This window comes from Piliocolobus tephrosceles, chromosome 17 (genome assembly GCF_002776525.5).
Source record: "Piliocolobus tephrosceles isolate RC106 chromosome 17, ASM277652v3, whole genome shotgun sequence".
NCBI classification, from domain to species: domain Eukaryota; kingdom Metazoa; phylum Chordata; class Mammalia; order Primates; family Cercopithecidae; genus Piliocolobus; species Piliocolobus tephrosceles.
The window spans coordinates 17,095,557-17,113,988 of record NC_045450.1 but is presented as its reverse complement, the minus strand read 5'-3'; the positions used below and the strand labels follow the sequence as shown (position 1 = coordinate 17,113,988).

At 44.7% G+C, this 18,432-nt stretch overlaps 1 protein-coding gene across 1 annotated transcript in view; it reads right to left on the bottom strand.

Annotated features, from left to right (window-relative positions):
* Window positions 1-18,432, bottom strand: part of XYLT1 (xylosyltransferase 1) — a 373,789-nt gene that overhangs the window by 37,375 nt on the left and 317,982 nt on the right. Inside the window, exon 7 of the mRNA XM_023189714.3 lies at window positions 2,122-2,338. Coding sequence (XP_023045482.1) covers window positions 2,122-2,338 — 217 coding nt within the window. The remainder of the gene's footprint in view (window positions 1-2,121; window positions 2,339-18,432) is intronic.

Sequence of the window (18,432 nt, the reverse complement as noted above, 5' to 3'; positions counted from 1 at the left end):
TAGGTGGGGCCGCTTGCTGTCCATGGTACTGAACCAGGTGCCATATATTCTCCCTAACCCCAAGACTCTTGGCCAACCTTTTTAAGGGATCTAAGAGGCCATGTTGGATCTGAAAAGAAAAACTAGAGGAGAAACAATCACTGGAGTACTTGAGAGATTGCCAGAGAGTGAGAGAAAGATTCTTATATTTCAACACTGTTTTATCACAGTCCCAGGTGACTATATTTCCTCCCTGTTCTCTCTCCCTAAGGGAAGCTGTTGGGGAATCTGTGTCTGCCTCTTACAAGTTTATGGGTACAGCCTTCTGATTTCTTCTAAACCAGTCCTCTTGAAATGGTCAGGGAGAATGGAGGGAAGGCAGAGATGCAGGAGGCAGGACTGAACAGAGATCCTGGAGTACATGTGCTTGTGTGTGCTGGGGCCAGGGAGGGGCAGAGGAAGCACACACGGAGCTTTGGTCACCAGGATTGAGGTGGTGCCTTGATTAAAAATAGCCAAACTCCCAAACAATCTCTTCTAAGTGGATGGGTGGGTCAATGAGGCTCCACCCACCACCCCCTGCTGACCTTCCTGTGACAGTAAATAACATGCCCATGAACCTGGATTTTAAGCTCGAATTGCCTTCAAGCCCAGGGAGGCATACATTCTCCATCAAGCAGTGGGGAAAAAGTACCCAATCACCAATTGCCCTGTGTCCTTTCATAATGATACAGAAATTCCCTGCAAGATAATGGATGAGGAGGTTATCAGAATTGAGAGAAGAGGTGATTTTTGCTGAAACAAGATTAAAAGCTGATTACTTAACATGTGTGCAGAATAGTAAAACCTGGCCCAGTGATGACAAGCTCATCATCCCTCTGGGTGACGGGGACACAGTCAGCCCTCCCCGGAGCTTGGCACTGCCCCAGACACAGGCAAGAGATGTGCTGGGTGTCTGGTCTGCAGAAACACACATAGCCTATGTGGTCCAAGGAAGGAACAAGGGACCATTCACGAGAAATGCCATAGATGCAACAGAAATGGAACCACCTCTGCACTTTTCTCAAGCTGGATTGGAAATGAGGATGCAATCAACCTGGAGGTCAGGAAGATGAATCTGGAATCCCTCAGCCCAGCTCTGACCAGCAGGCAGCTATGGGAATGTCAGTGGCAATCCTTCAGAACTGGATCCCCTCCCCACTTCTAGATGGGGCTGGCGCTGTTGTAGAATACTCTGGATTGATGGAGTATGACTCATGAAACCAACACCCTTTTCTTCAGGGAATGATTGATAGGGCAATATTCAACATGAGAAAAGGGATGCTTGGTGTAAAAAGGTGGTCATCGCACAATCGGTCACTGTGAAGGATGTGTCAAAAGTTGATGTGGGGGCCGGGCATAGTGGCTCATGCCTGCAATCCCAGCACTTTGGGAGGCTGAGGCAGGAGGATCATTTGAGGCCAGGAGTTCAAGACCAGCCCGGCCCACATGGCAAAACCCTGTCTCTACTAAAAATACAAACATTAGCGGAGTGTGGTGGTAGGCACCTGTAATCCCAGCTACTTGGGAGGCTGAGGCAGCAGAACTGCTTGAACCTGGGAGGTGGAGGTTGCAGTGAGCAGAGATTGAGCCACTGCACCCAGCCTGGGTGACAGAGGGAGACTGTCTCAAACAAAAAAAAGGAAAGTCGGTGTGGGTATGTCCTGTAAGGGTCAGCATATACAGTTGTGCACGTTACGTGCTACATACCTTTTAGGGGTGCCGTCAGCATTGTGGATATCAGAAGGATTTTTTAAATAACAGTTTTCTGGCAAATAGCAAGATTCTTGTTCTAACAAAATCTGTATATCGTGTGATTTTTATGACCAAGGAAAGCCAAGTATCTTGAGGAAGAGCTGCCTTTTCTATTTTGCACAAAGACTGTGTGGACTGCTGGTGGTAGCACCATGTGTCTACTCCATGCAGCCTCTGTGCAGACTAGAGGGAGATCAGGGATCCTGCTAAGACAGCAAGGATGTCTGGATGTGTAGAGAACAATGTAGGTGGACCCAGAATCTCTTTGCCAAAAATTCAGCATCTGCTTTGCCACAAAGGCTAGAACAAGCCCCTGCCTTTCTTGGGAATTTTTTCCCAGATACTGACCTCGGCAGGAAGCAGGGTGTAGGAGTAGAACTGCTTCATCTTGGTCACCAGATCGTCTGTGGAGAAGGTCACATACTCTACAAACTTCCGGTTCAGCAGGAACCAGTCCGAGCCACCATCCACGGCGATGCCCTCTGGGATCCGCCGATCTCCCAGGCGCCACATGTGAGCGTCGCACTCCAGGAAGAGCCGATCCAGGCCCTGCTTCCGAATGAACCTGGGAGAGAGAAAGCTGCCCTTAGCCCAGAGGTGTCCTGAAAGACAGAACTCCAGCCAGAGTCCAAACAAAACAACACAATCATAGCGATGACGGCATTTATTGAGTGCCTGCTGTGTGTCAAGTACTGAGGCAGGGCTCTGCGTGGAGTTTATCACTTGATCCCCACAAGTGAGGCACGTCACTGTATTTCTCCCTATAAGGCAGGTACTATTTGACCCCCAATTTCCATATGAGGGCACTGAGGCTTAGAGATCCCAGGGGATTTACCCAGCACAGTCAGATGACAATGATGATCTGCTACAGCTACTCCTTCTCTAGAGAACTTTGGCAATAATCTCCTTATGCCATAGAGGCCTTTGGCAGTTTAGTGAATGCAGACTATGGATCCTTATCTCAGAACAGTGCTCTTCAATGCATACAATAAAATACACAGAGTTATGAAACAGTGAATAATAAAAACCCACCAAAGTTCTGATATATGGTAATGCCTGTGCTTCTTGACTCATACATTATATACAGGATTACAACATTTTTTTAATTTTAATTTTTTGAGACAGGGTCATGTTCTGTTGCCTAGGCTGGAGAGCACTGGTGTGACCCTAGCTCCCCGCAGCCTCAAACTCCTGGGCTCACGTGACCCTCCTGCCTTAGGCTCCTGAGTAGATAGGACTGATTTTGAAAGTTATTTTTGTAGAGATGGGATCTCACTATGTTGTCTAGATTGGTCTTGAACTTCTGGCTTCAGGTCCCCAAAGCACTGGGATTACAGGCGTGCACCACCATGTCTGGCTGCTGCTTACATTTTTTCTAGAGACGGGGTCTCGCCATGTTGCTTAGGCTGGCGTAAAACTCCTGGCCTCAAGCGATCCTCCTGCCTTGGCCTCTCAAAGCGCTGGGATTATAGGTGTGAGCTACTGCATGGGGCCTGGATTACAAAATACATTTTAAAACACTGAATGTATGATTATATATACATACATACATACATATATATATATATATATATATATAGATACATATATATTTTTTTTTTTGGAGACAGGGTCTCACTCTGTAGCTCAGGTTGGAGTGCAGTGGTGTGATCTTTGCTCACTGCAACCTCCGCTTCCTGGGTTCAAGTGACTCTCCTGCCTCAGCCTTCCGAGTAGCTGGGACTACAGGCATGCACCACCTCACCCAGCTAATTTTTTTTCTTTTTTTGTCTTTTTAGTAGAGATGGGGTTTCACCATGTTGGCCAGGCTGGTCTTGAACTCCTGACGTCAGGCGATCCGCCCACCTCGGCCTCCCAAAGTGCTGGGATTACAGGTGTGAGCCACCACGCCCGGCCTACTTCCTGTAATTTTGAAGTAGTGGTGAGCATAAATGATATTTAGAGGTATCTGCACCAACTATAATGTGATAGGAAAATAGATGATTCCTACTGGTGACTGAGTCAGTTACTGCTAACACTGCTGTGATTTGTTACCTACATTTAGCTAGATTTCAGTTGAAATTTCACTAAAAATGATACCATTTTCTTCTCATCCAAAGTCATGAACCGCCCCGGAATTTTTCCCATGAACCCTAGATTAATAACTCCTACTTTAGGAACTATATACATATAATCATCTGGTTTGGAATTTTGCAATGCAGGCTGGGCAGAGTTGGCATTCCCTATTTTGTAGATGCAGAAACTAAAGCTGTTCAGGTCCCATAGCTGGTGACGTGGGTGTGTTGGGAGGGTGGACAGGGCTAGAACCAAGTCTTTTGGCCCAAACGCTCAGTCCATTAGCAATTAGCATTCATTCCACACGTAACCATCATTACCATTACCATCATCACCATTTTCATTATCATCACTGTTACCGCCACCATCATCATCTCCCTCTTCATCATCACCACCACTATCACCATTTTCACATATTATGTGCCAGGTGGTGTGCTGGCTCATGGTGGGGGTCAAGGAGAAGTAAGGATGATCTCTGCACCTAAGAAGCCAGTTATTTAGATGGGAGCTTACAGTCCAGAGTTGAACTCAGGGATCTTTCTGCTCTTGAGCCTGCTGGCCCTTACACATGACCAGGACTCTGGATTTTTCAAGCCCTTAGAAAAAACTCTATTGTATGAATGCTGCTCCACACCACCACAGCTTCCTTACACACGTGCCTTCTGGTCATGGATTCTGTGTGTGCTGGGAATGATCGTCCTCTTCCTCTCCCCCTCAATCTTCCCCGAGTGAACTTCAATTCATCGATCAGACTGCAGACCAAAAGTTACTCTCGCAGTCCTTACAGTCTTACAACCCTGTGATTTCTTCCACCATCATTGCCATTACCATCATCACCATTTTCATTATCATCACTGTCACTACCACCCTCGTCATTACTACCATAATCACCATTTTCATTATCACCACTGTCATCACCATCATCGTCATCATCACCACCATCACAACCATCACCGATTTCAGTATCACCACCATCTTCATCCCCATTATCACTACCACCATCACCATGGCAATGAAAACATAAGAGCATTATCATTCCAAGGGCTTTATGTGGATTATCTACTTTTAACTTTCATGAAAACCCCAGAGACAGTACTTTTATTAACCCTGTTTTACATGTGTATGAACTCAGCAACTTGCCATAGCACATTTCTGTGATTCTGTGATTACTGTCTATCCTTTCCAGTAGACTGTAAGTTTCAGGTAGCTAGGGTGGTTCTTCTTTTTGCTTATCACTATGTGCCTGGCACACAGTAAATGCTTAGTGAGTATTCGCAGAATGGATAGATACTCAATCCATCAATAAGCAAACGCATGTCTAGCACCTACCACACTCCCAGCCTTGTGGTGGGTACGGTGGAAGACAGGAAACACTATAAACAACAGGCTTTATCTTGTAGGAATTCACAGTCTGACTGGGCAAATGTGATACAGGCACATGTAACCATAGGTTAAATGAGTTTTGAGGAACTTCTGGAAAAATGGGGACTAGAGCAAGGCTGAAAAGCCAACATGCTGTGGACTTGGTTGGTGGTCAGGGATGGAGTCACGGATGAGGCAGGGCCTGAGTCAGGCTGGGAGGGCTGCAGGGAGGAGAGAAAGTGGACATTCTAGACAGAAAACAGACTAATCAGCGGCCTGAGGAGCAGACCAGTTTGGCTTAATTGGGAGATTGCTCTGGGCAGATGACAGACTGAGAAGGTCATACGTTTTTAATAAAGCTGACATCCACACAATGTGAAATAATGAAAGACCAAGAAATGATTTTATGATCAATGGGATCTAAGTGTCTTGAGGAGGAGCTGCCTTTTCTATTTTCCACAAAGGCACTGTGTGGATTGCTACAGGCAGCACCAAGTGCCTACTCCGTGCAGGCTCCATGCAGACTGGAGGGGGACCAGGGGCCCTGTTATGACAGCAGTGATTTAAAATTAAGCATTTTAAGGTGTACAGCTTAGTGGAATTAGTTCATTAACAATGTTGTCCGACTGTCACGCCTGCCTAGCTTCAAAACATTTCATCAGCCCCCAAAAGAAAATCTCATACACATTACGCAGCCACTCCCCATTCATGCTAGCCCCTGGTAACCATCAGTCTGTCTCCTGCCTCTATGGATTTTACCAATTCTAGATATTTCATATAAAGGCAGTCATACAATATATGGCCTTTTGTGTCTGCATCTTTTGCTTGGCATAATGTTTTCCAGGTTCATCCATGCTGCAGCAGGTGTTCGTGCTCCACGCCTTGTTTTTGCCTGCTCAGCATCCATTCATGATTTCTCTGGGAACCACATTTTGCTTGACTTTGGACTCATCCTTAACTCTCAGTTTACTTGGGTTTGTATCCTCCCCCTAGCACCAGGGGTGGGAACATGACCCAGGATGGATCAGAGCATCCCAACTGTCTGGCCTCCATAAATCAGTTCAGGGACGGGCCATCGATGCAAGCTGGGTCTGAGGCCAGGTCTTGGATTATCGCTGGAGTTACGGAGAAGGAGGGGCTCTTCTGTGAGATTTCTGGCACGGAGGATGTGAGCCTAGGGCTGCTGGCAGCCATCTCATCACCATGAATATATAGGTTGTCTGACAATGGAGCAAACTGGAAATAGGAGACAGAAAGACACAGTGCCAAGGGCTTGATGGGTTCACTTGAGATTCCGGATCTCACTGTGCCTGACCCTCTCCCAGACTTGTGTGTAATGTATTTAAAGGCATTTTTGAGATGAGATTCCTCACTTGTGTTTGAAAATCTCCTAATACATGCCTGAATGATTTCAACTTCATCACAACCATGATGTGTGGGGAGGTTCTCAGGCTTGAGACAGGGCAGGTAGCCAGGGCTGTGGCACAAAAATGCCTCTTTCACTAAGCCAGTCTGCTTAGAGTTCTAGAGCTGTCTGCATTTCTACAACAGACCTCATTACTCTGTCTTCAGACCGGAGTTACCTGTCTCCTCACAGACAGCCTTGGTTCTCACTACAACACACCTTGGCTCCAGACTTTGTGCCTCCCGTCCAGGTCCCGGGACAGTGCAGGTCAGCTGCTCAAGAAAAATCTACTGCGATGAGGAGACTTCAGGGTTTGGAAGCTGAAGATGGTCCTGCCTTGTTAGTCAAGCTGAATTCCAGAAAGAATTCCCCCCTCACTGGGTTTCCCACAAATCCACCGATTTATTCATCCAACCTATATATTCATGGTGATGAGATGGCTACCAGCAGCCCTAGGCTCACATCTATTCAAGGGAATTACTTGAAACCTCATTAGTAAACCTACATTCTTAGCACTTTCTTTTCTGCAGGAGCAGAAAACCTACCTCTAGACATTGGCTGCTATGGAAGATAATGGCATAATACATCTAACATCTAAGTCATCACAAAATGGATGACAGTGTAATGAAACGGCGATGACGATGATGCTGGCAGGGAACAGACTTAATTTGGCTGAAATGTGCCTTTCATCTATGGGGCAGTGTGGCTTCACCTGTCACCAGCTGGGTGACCTCAAAATGTTAAGGAGTCCTCTCTGAGTTTCAGTTTGTTCCTTGGTAAAATACAAAGTTGGTGTAGATCTGGGTTGTCAAGTTAGATCCCTATGGGGGAGGTCAGACAGATAATGGAAGTGTGTGAAGCAGCCTGGCTATGAAAAAACATGGAGTGATGAAATTAGCAGAGCAGTGAGGGACATACATTCTGAAATGCACTTCCATTCCTTTAAAGTAAAAAAGTGTCTCTGGTTAAATAAAACATCTCTCTAGGATGAATACAGTCCATAAGCCACCAGTCCAGTCATAATGATACTGGGTTAGGTAATTCCCAAGGTACTCTCCAGCTTTGACATTCTGTAAGTCACTTTGTTATACTCAGGAGAAGGGTGTGGGGCAAGCAATACATCTCATATGGATACATGGGAGCCTGGAGAAGACTGGTAACTTTTCTAAAGACACACAGAGGACTCAACATAAGGGCAGGACCAACCAAAAGACCCAGGTGTCCAATGTCACGGGTCCCGCTCTTTCTCTAACGTACCTTTCCACATGCAAAATCTCAGCTTATTAGCAAAGCCATGTTCTTGCTGGAGAGGAGTCCTCTCTGAGTCTCAGTTTCCCCTTTTGTAAATTACAAAGTTGGGCTAGGTCGGGGTTGTAAAGTTAAATCCCTATAGGGGTCAGAGAGACAACGGAAGACAGATAATCCAAGCTCATTAGCAAAGTCATGTTCTTATTGGGGAAGAACTTAGCGAAGATTTTTCATAATACTCACAGTATTAACCCACTGAAATGTAACCGAGCGCTCACTGGGCCATTAAAGGAAGTCCCTGAGTTTAGGAAAATAAAACCCTGCCTTGACTGTGGCTAGTGCTAATTATACAAAAATGTCCAGTCGGTGCACTTAACCATGCTTGAAACTTTCAATTTTAGATAATTTGTATTCAACCTTACATGGTTACCAGACTAACTGTAAGAGAGACAGAGAGAGAGAGAGAGACAAGAAATATAGGTGAGAGGACTAGCAAAATTTTTCTTTCCATGCACCAGGTTTTTAATTTCATGTTCCATTATATGGGATAATAGCATCGTCTTGCAATTTTAATGCAATGTCCCAGACCATAATATTCAAATACAATATTTATGCAGTCATCTCTAAAATGAAATATTCATGGGATTGGGAGATGGGTTGCTGTATTTACTGCATTCAAAAACTGATAATGCTGCAAATGTATGCTTTGGCTAACTAAGAGTAAACAGACAGCTAATTCCCAAGGACTCAGAAAAGTTTCTGGAGTCAGAGGGGTGAACGGGGACTTAGTCTTGGACTAGGAGATGGTGGCAGAGGCCCAGCAACTGGCTATCTACCAGGGAAGAGGCATCAGCTGTTTGGGCAGGGATTTGCATTTTTTCTTCCCTTTCTTTACCGTAACTTGAAAAGGTAAAATTGGAAGTAAAGGTAAGTCAGTGAACACCTGGGTGACTTTTTATAAAATATGGCTCACCAACAATGGGCGCACGGCTCTCTCACCTGTGGCATGGAGTGCAGGTATGTAACAATAAGCCCACTATACAAAAGGTGCCCAGTGATGCACCCTTCCTCTTCATTTCCCATTGAGTAGGTTACCTGGGGCAACAGGTGACACTGCAGCAAACAGACACTGGGTGATCTAGGTACTAATCCTGCCTCTGCATTCGCAGGCTATGAGGTGTGGGGCTGGCTTAACCTCTCTGAATGCCAGTTTCCTCATCTGTAAGATGAGCCCCCTGACACCTGTCTTGACAGCCTCCTGAATCAGCTGCAAAAGTGTGATGGATGATGCTTTTCAGAGGGCCTTGCAAAGTGTTTCGTAAGCACTGTTCACCCAAGCAATGAACCGACTCAACCATCCCTCCCCCATGCCTGGCATCCTCCATCCTCCTCTCATGCTTTGTACTTCTCCACAGGACTTTTCACTTTCTAACACAATGTACAAGGTATTTATTTAGTCTGTTGTCCATTTCCACTCAATAGATGTAAGCTGCAAGACGGCAGATACTTTTGTCTATTTTTGTTCACTGCTGTATCCATACTGCTTAGATCGGTGCCTACCATACAACTGGTGCTTAATAAATATTTACTGAATAAGTGAACAAAGTGAAAGGTAACAGCCACACCTGTTGGCAATCAGGAAGTCACAGACATTCCTTAACTAGGTATCGGATCCTTCTAACACACATGTAACAGAAAAGAAAACTGAAGCTCAGAAAAGTTACATAACTTTCCCAAGGTCACACAGCCAGAAGTCTTGAATTTAAGTGCAGGTCTAGCTGGATCCACTGCAAGCTCTTCAACTCTGCCATCTTTGATGCCCCAATTCACCATAGTCCCACCAAAAATATAGAAACAACAGATCTGTGATTTTCTACTGCTTGAAAGAGACAATGCCCAGAAATGAGAGAGAATCAAAAGAAAAGGGCTTATTGTTGGCTTTGGAAGAATCTTTCTGCCAGACCTCTAGAAGACATCTGTCTTCTACCTGAGGTCAGATATGAAATCATTTACATTCAGCTTTACTTCCTAGGCTCTGAGGAAGGGGCAGTTCACCTTCCTGATATTTTTACCTATTAGCACACCATGGGAAAGTCACAGCTAAATATCATCCTATTGGGACATCCCAGGGACCAAATCTACTCAGCTGACCATCACAGTTAACCAGAGGGTGGGAAGGAGTCCCGATTCTCCCCCATGGGAGACGTCAGTTAAAAAAAGACATCTACGGCTTTTGGAAATAGTGTCAGAAAAGGTGGATGATAAAGAAGTTTCTCAATTCAGTTAATTCACTGGCTACAATCTTGGCATATTCATCAAGTGTGGAATTATTCCAAAATTAAGTTGTTCCACTTTAAATTTTAGAAGGAATAACTCTGCTCTTCCAGTTTACAGCATGTTTGAGCAAGAAGGAATCTTCGCAAGCAGCTAAAACAGCTAATGCTACAAATTAGGAAAAAAAAAAAAGCCTGAGACCGAAAGTACAAATGATACATCCAAAGTCACACTGCCTAGAAAAAATAAAAATCTCCCTTTTTCTGTTTTCCTCTCTGGTAATCTGTTATTGAATCTAGATTACTCTTTCAGCATAAGTACAACCTAAGGATTTTAGTTAAAAAATAAAGTCATGGAATAAATCATACCCACAATGCATGAAATCAGTCAGCTATGTGAACAGGCTCACACATCTCTTCCTAGCCTCTGAGGAATGGGCAGTTTACCTGCCTGAGATTTTTCTCTATTGGCACAAAGTCGCAGCTAAATATTATTCTATTGGGATGCAGGGGCAAGATTTTGAGACCTGGAACCAGATTACTTGGCCCAAGTCTTGTGTATTCTACTAACCTTGGACAACTTTAATCATGTGGCACTTTGGTTTCTCACAGGGGAAGTGGTGATCATAATACCTAATTCATAGAGCTGGTGTGATGATTCAAATGAGCTTGTATACCGGAAGTGCTTCGCACAGTGCTTAGCACATAGTAAGGGCTCCATGATGTTCATTATGATGCTTTATGTTTTTTTCCTTTATCAAGGTGAATTTCTATCTGTCCTCTTCTCTCTTCTGGGATTTGGTAGACAGGTACATAGGACACCTCCACGGCTAAGAAGAAATCCTTTTGTCTGGCAGAGTAATGATATTTCAGCACCAAGGACAGAAGCCCCTCATTTTTGTTGTGCAATAGCCATGGTTGTGGCATGAAAGTGACAAGTGTCCTGGCCATCCTTCTAATTCTGTCCAAGCTCTGGATGAGCTCACGAGGATTGAGCTCACTGATTTTGAAGTTTGGTAGTTCCACAGGGCCCCTGCTAGCCATCTCTCTCAGGCCCAGGGTAGGCTGTGCCACTTCTTGGTCTGAACTGGAGTCAACTGTCATGCCTCTCTATCCTACAGTAGCTGGAAGATCAAGAAGGCTTGGAGAATTCATTCTTTTAGCAGCACTAGAGAGCACCTTTGATATTCCAGGCCCTGCTCTATGCACTGAGAAAATGGTTCTAAATAAGATGGCCATCACCCCTGCCCTTCTCTCTCTTTTAGGTGAGACAAAAAGCCTAAATAATAACAGCTACCATTTATTGAGCATATACTACATTCTAGGCTCTGTTCTATGCCCTTAATATATATTCTTTTGTTTAGAATTCACTGCAGCCCCATGAGGGCTCATTTTACAAATAAAGGAACAGAGACACAGAAAGGTTACGTAAATTTCCCAAGATCCACACAGTGGATGAGTGGCAAGGAGGGGATTCAAGCCATAGTAGTCAGGCTCTGCATTCCACACTCTAGCCACAAGGTTCTAATAAGTAAGCAGAAATCGAGAAATATGAAACACAAATATACAATTACATGCTATATAGGAACAAATATGGGGGTCATGGTAGAAAATAAAGAGACAGGGACTTAATTAGCGGAGATCATTGCAGAAGGCTTCACTGAGGAGCAAGTGGCATGCAAGCTCAAAGAGAAGGAATCAGTCCTCTAAGGAGTTATGGGGAAGGCCTTGATGAGTGACAGAAAATTGAAAGTGCAAGGGCCCTGTGGCTGACAAAAGAAGCTACAGGGAAGTCCTCAGCTTCACAACCTCTCTTCACAGTGGCTGACTTGAACTGATTGGTGGAAGGGACATACCACCCACGAGTCCACGTGGCTTGGATATGGAGAGAAACTCCAAAGTCAGCACCCTGAGGGAGTCAGTGCGACATGGTGGTTAAGCACCCTGACTTCAGGCTGGGCGTGGTGGCTAATGCCTGTAATCCCAGCACTTTGGGAGGTCCAGGCAGGCGGATCACTTGAGCTCAAGAGTTTGAGACCAGCCTGGACAATATGGTGAAACCCCACCTCTACTGAAACTACAAAAATTAGCGAGGCATGGTGGCAAGCGCCTATAATCCCAGCTATTTGGGAGACTGAGGCATGAGAATCGCTTGAACCTTGGAAGTGGAGGTTGGAGTGAGCTGAGATTGCACTCCAGCCTGGGTGATGGACCAAGACTCTGTCTCAAAAAGAAAAATAAAAAGAACCCTGACTTTGGAGTCACTCTGCTTGGCTTCAAGTCTGTGTCGCCACCTATAAGCTGTGTGTGCTTTAATCTGGAAAATGGGCATGAGAATGATCGCACTTACGTCATGGGGTTGTTGCAGAAAGAGTGAATATCTGTAAGGTGCTTACGACAATCAGTGGCACGTGTACCAGTTATTATTGCTGCCCTATGTGGAGAAAGCCGACTTAGGTTTGACATTCAAGGAGGGAAGAAAAAGAAGCTCAAGTGGAAATGCCATCAGTGGCCTGAGCCCTGAGGCTGGAGTACCTGTGCTTGGTGGCTCACGTTCTTCACAGGGCTCACATCTCTGAATCAGCTTGCACCGCGAAGCGTCTAAAGGTCTGCTGAGGGCTAATTGGTTTTCCACATTTCATGTATTTTTAAAAACATTGCTTACTGCCTTTTTTTCTGATTATAAAAGGAAGGCATAGCCTTCATAGATGGCTTGGAACATAAAAAAATGCAAAGAAGAAAATACAAATCATACTCTACCTTTCAGAGATGACACTGGGAGTGTACTTCCCCTCTAGTCTTTCGTCTAACTTCTTTGTGTTTTGTTTGGAAGGAAGAAAAGTTCTAAAGATGACCTAAAAACACAGGCTGAGGCCCAGGGAGGTATGCGTGTGCAGTTTTGTGTGGGTGCCTACATACTGCCAGACTTTATTTTGACGTGGCTGCTATAATTGGATTAAATAAAGTGAACATGCAAACAGTCATGAACGCATCGGTTGGGTTTAAGGAAAGCAAAAGAGAAATGCAATCTGCTTTCCCTATTGGAGATGAGATATTAATTATCTCCTCGCATCAATCATGGAGCTACAAGTTAGCCAGAAAGAGAGCTCTTCTCTCAATAAGCAAGCTGGCACCAAAGGGCCTCCCGAAAGCGGATTTGCCTGGAGGAGGTTCCTGGCCAGGCTCTCGACTGATTTGCCAACTCTTGGTTAAACATTTGCTTGTTTATACATCAAAGGAGGTTTGGGTCTGATGATTAGTTCCATGTCAGAAAAGGGGAGCTAGGGAGGCAGCTCAGATGCCACCCCAGCCTCCAATAGGAGAGTGCTGCCTCTGGCAGATGGGGTTCAGACTGGAGAAGAGAAACTTCTCTATACCTTGTGACCTGGGGCTGGAATCTACCTGCCTGGCTTTCTTATATTTGAAATGATAGCTGTTTCTCTTACTATGCTTCTCCTTATTTTAAGCGTAATATCCATAACTCGTGGGGCTGGAGTGGCTAATTTTATAAACTGTCGATACACGTAAGGTCAATACCTAACTCTCATCACATGCCCACTTACAAAAGGCCCAAAAGAATTTCCCATGTCCCCCGTGGACATAAGAGTTGTTGAACATAAGAGTTATTGAGCATTTTTGTAACACCTTAATCATGTGTATATTATCATCAAGATTTTCCTCCTGTCGACAACACCATCATTATCTCCACTACCACCACCACCATTATGACCATCATCCACTTAATAGGCACAACTAACTGTCCCCAAGGGCTTCTCCATATATTAATTCGTGCAACAACTCTATGGGATTGGTATGATTATCATCATTACCATCTTCCAGATGAGAAAACTGATACACAGGTAACTCATCTAACTTACCCACGGTCACACACTGTGAGTGGGCGTTAGAGCTGGCCCGTGAAACTTCACAGTCTGGCTCCAGAGCCTGGATTCTTCACTGCTATGTTATGTGCTTTATGTAGCATCCTATACAAGAGGCCCCTGAATATTCCACTGTAAGCCAACTTTATTATTTTTAGAGACACGATCTCACTTTGTCACCCAGGCTGCAGTGCAGTGGTGCAAGCCTCAAACTCCTGGCCTTAAGCAATCCTCCTACGACAGCCTCCGAAAGTGTTGGGATTACAGGTGTGAGCCACTGCACCCGGCCTCTAAGCCAACTTTAAATAGCTTCAACTGTTTTCTTTCAATGTAGCCTTATTTGAAGCCTAATATCCGTAAGTCATGGGTTGGAATGGCTAATTTTATAAATCGGTGGACACACATAAGATCAATACCTAACTTTCATAGCATACCCACTTACAAAGGACCCAAAAGAATCTCCCATGTTCCTGGTGGCACATGGACGCACTTCGGAAAAGGCTGACCCTAGAAAGTAGGGGAAGGACCTGTCCCTACCCATGCAAAAAGATATTTCTATTTACATTCAGCAGGATTTTCTTTCATCTGCACATCTCAAGAGCATAAACCTGCAGGTCCTCTCAAATGCAGTCACTATAGAGTAATACAAGAACACAGGCCTTAAAGCCAGACGGAACCAGGTTCCATCTCAGCTCTGTCGTTCACTAGCTGTAGGGCCTTGAGTAAGATAAAGCGGCTCTCCAATCTCAGCTGTATTCATTTCTGAAATGGGGTAACACCTGCTAAATGAGGGTGAAATGAGAAAATGTACTGGAATGCACCCAGCTCGGGGTCTTCCCATGGTCAGTGAGGATGCTCTATCTCCCCATTCCCATTATCATTATTTGAATTTCATAAAGATGGAGAAATAGAGGCATGGCCAGTCAAAGCCATTTGCTGACATCCCATCACTGTGGTCTAGAAGAGCTGGCATTTCGACCCAGGCGGCTGGATTCCAGCATCTATGCTCTTGCACTTCACACACTGTGTCCTAGGGCTAACATGGGGGCCCTGGTGACCCTGGATGAAGTGGAGAAATTAGATCAACCAGGGAAGGAAAAGTCCTAGAGAAACTCCAATTTTCACTTTCCAGCTCCCTGGAAGAGTCCTGTCCCCACACACTGAGACTTGAACAGGTTTCAGAGATTTGAAAAACTTCTCTGATGCTCCCTGAGCCAAGGCCAGAGACTTGCAGGGACGTTTCCAAAGACCTGATTATTCAGGCTGAGAGTAAATGTGCGGGCACCTGCTTCTGCAAGCCCTGCTGAGGCTGCCTGGGAAAATGACAGTTGTGCTACCTGTCTTGCAATCTATCTAGAGACTTTACTTTTGGAGGAAAGCAAGAAGAAACAGTGAACACAACCCTCCCCTTCATTTAATAATAGAAACAATCAGGACCAATTTGGCAGCTATTAGAATACTAGTTTGCCTTTATGCCATCTCTTCACAGTGGGAGCCAGAAGTCCAAATTGGTTGCTCAAGGCTGGAGATGAAGATAGAAGGTCAACACTGCTATTAGGAGCTATGTGGAATTAAAAACCGAGGTACCCTGTGGCCTATTCTGTATTTCACTGCTTGCTTTTGTTCCTCCCCATCTCTCTGTCTTTCAAGATCTCTGTCTCTGTCACTTCCTCTTTTACCAGGGCTGGTCCAGACACATGAAACATCAGAACGGGAAGGAAATTTGGAGACTTTCTCATTCAACCCCCTTGTTTTTCAAAGGGAGAAAATAAAGTCAAGAGAAGCAGAGTAGCTGCCTCAAAGTCACCAGTGCGTTGGAAGAAAGCAAACCTAGAACACAGAGAGGCTTCATCACGTGAGAATTATGAGCTTGGACTCCCTGAACACTCACTTGGGCACGAGTGCTGTGAGTTTGACCAAGTAACTTCACCTTTTTGAGTCTCAGTTCCCTTATCTATACAAGGAGGCTAATATATTGCCAATAATCCCCACTCAGTGCCAGAAAATTAAAAGAACACACAGAAAAACAGAACTAATAGAGAGTCTGGGCTTGATGATATAATTTGCATGGCTTGATTTAGCCATACCTGAAGTCAGCCCTAATGTTTTAGTTACCTGATCTGGTCATGTTCTTTACCCTTAAACTAGTTTGAGCTGGGTTTCTGTCACTTCCCACCGAAAGAGTTCTCCCTAACATACCATCAGTGAAGGAACGTGAGCCGAGCCATGCCCACCTCTGGTCACTTGGGAGGGACCACAGATGATGGGCTATAGGTAGGTTTATTCACGCAGCAGGTGAGGCCACAGCTAACAAAGAGGAAAGTGGCAGTGAATGGGACGTTGGCTTGTTTTACTATTAAATTAATGCTAAACTACTGCCCTAACTTCCTGTAAATGAGAAAATCCCAGCTGGGAACTCATGCTCAAGAGTTGGAACTTGTGAGCTATTCTGTCAACAGACCTTTGGGTTTAGGGTCTTGGCGGGAGGAGTAAGTAACGTTTCCTTAGCCTGACACTTCTTTATGCTGTCCCGCGACATGTGGGTACCACCTGTCAATTACATATGCACATCAATTATACAAAATGTACTCAGGCACCTAGAGGCACAATTCAGGCCCATTCTCCATCTGTTTCTTTCTCCTACCAGCAACAATTTAGTTCTATGCTCATCATAACAATGACATAATCATTGACATCACTATCATCATAGACATTTACTATGCCAAACGCTGCATATGTAGCATCTCATTTAATCCTCACAATGACCAAATGAGTATAGGTCTAGTAATATTTTCATATAATATTATGAAACCAGCTCAGAGAGGTGAAGTCACTCATTCAATGCGACACGGTAGATCAGAATTCCAAACCAGAAGGTGTAACCTCGCAGTCCCTGCTTTTAACTTGTGCTATACTCAGCTCCTATCACAGTGCCTGACAAATAGTGCACAGAGAATAAATCCTGACTAGGCTGAAACAAGTTAATTCACAGACAAGTTAATACATTTACAACGGGACCCTTTCTTGAGATGCAACTTTGTTTGCACAAATCACCTATTAGCTGCTATCTGGAGAAGAAAAAGGGTTTTTCCTTCTCTACCTGAGGGTGGGCAACACCAATATCTGAGCCACTTCTGACAACTAACCACCTCCATGGAATCCTTGCCCAGCCCTACCTTGCTCCTGTGGCTATGGGGCCAGAAAAACTTGGGTTCAAATTCTAGCATTTAACCAGTGCGTGATCTTCAGAAAAACCAAGTAAACTCCAGAAGCTTGACGAATGGGGAGAATAATTCTTATAGCTGCATTGAGTGGCTGTGAAAATAAATTTGGATCCTATACAAAAAGGACCCACTTAGTAGGAACACAATACAGAGTGACTCATCCAGCCAGGCCTCTCTACTTAGTGGCCTGAATGTAGTAAACTAATCTGTGCTAATTTCCAGAGCATCTTCAACCAGAGCATCTTCGAGTTCAGCTGTTGCAGAAAGGGGCCTCCTTTTTAATGTAAAGAAGGTACACTGTGAGTAGGGCAGGAACAATCCATAAATAGCAGAATGAAATCAAAGTTTCAATCTAGAAAAATGACACAACGTAAGGATTCTAGGGTTACTTTTTTTTTTTTTTTTTGAGACAGAGTCTCACTCTGTTGCCCAGGCTGGAGTGCAAAATCCGCTCACTGCAACCTCCGACTCCCAGGTTCAAGCAATTCTTGTGCCTCAGCCTCCCAAGTAGCTGCGATTATAGGTGTGTACCACCACACCTGGCTAATTGTTGTATTTTTAGTAGAAATGGGCTTTCACCATGTCAGCCAGGCTGGTCTCAAACTCCAGACCTCAGGTGATCCGCCCACCTCAGCCTCCCAAAGTGCTGGGATTACAGGCATGAGCCACCGCATGCAGCCAGATTACTTCTTAAAAGCTCAGGAGATGGAGCTATCTGCTTGCTTTTGTTCCTCCCCTGCTGTGGATAACTGGGTAAACTGAGTCACACAGTCAGCCAAAACGACACTCCCACCAGCAACGGCAGAGATTTAAAGCAGAGATTACAAACAGAGATGTGGTCGGGGGCCGGGCTGGGGAACGGGGACAGGTGAGGACTGAGTGACCTAAGATCCAGGAAATAACTGCCATGAGAAAATTCCGGCACAGACTTAATCGACCTTCAGATTTTTTAAGACTGGTTAGAAATCTGGATTTTCATAGGAAATACTGCTGTTTTTAAATAGGGCTATTAATTTTCAAACAAAGCACCTGAATGAAAACAAGATGAAACAAAACACTCTGAGAGCTAAACCATGCACGTTAACAAGCTGAAATTATCCCAAGCACTGCCAAGTTCAATGCTAGACCAAGACCCCAGGATGTCAGAGTCACCCTGGACTGGTTTTCAATGTTTCGTTTTTTTGTTTGTTTGTTTTTCTTTGAGACGGAGT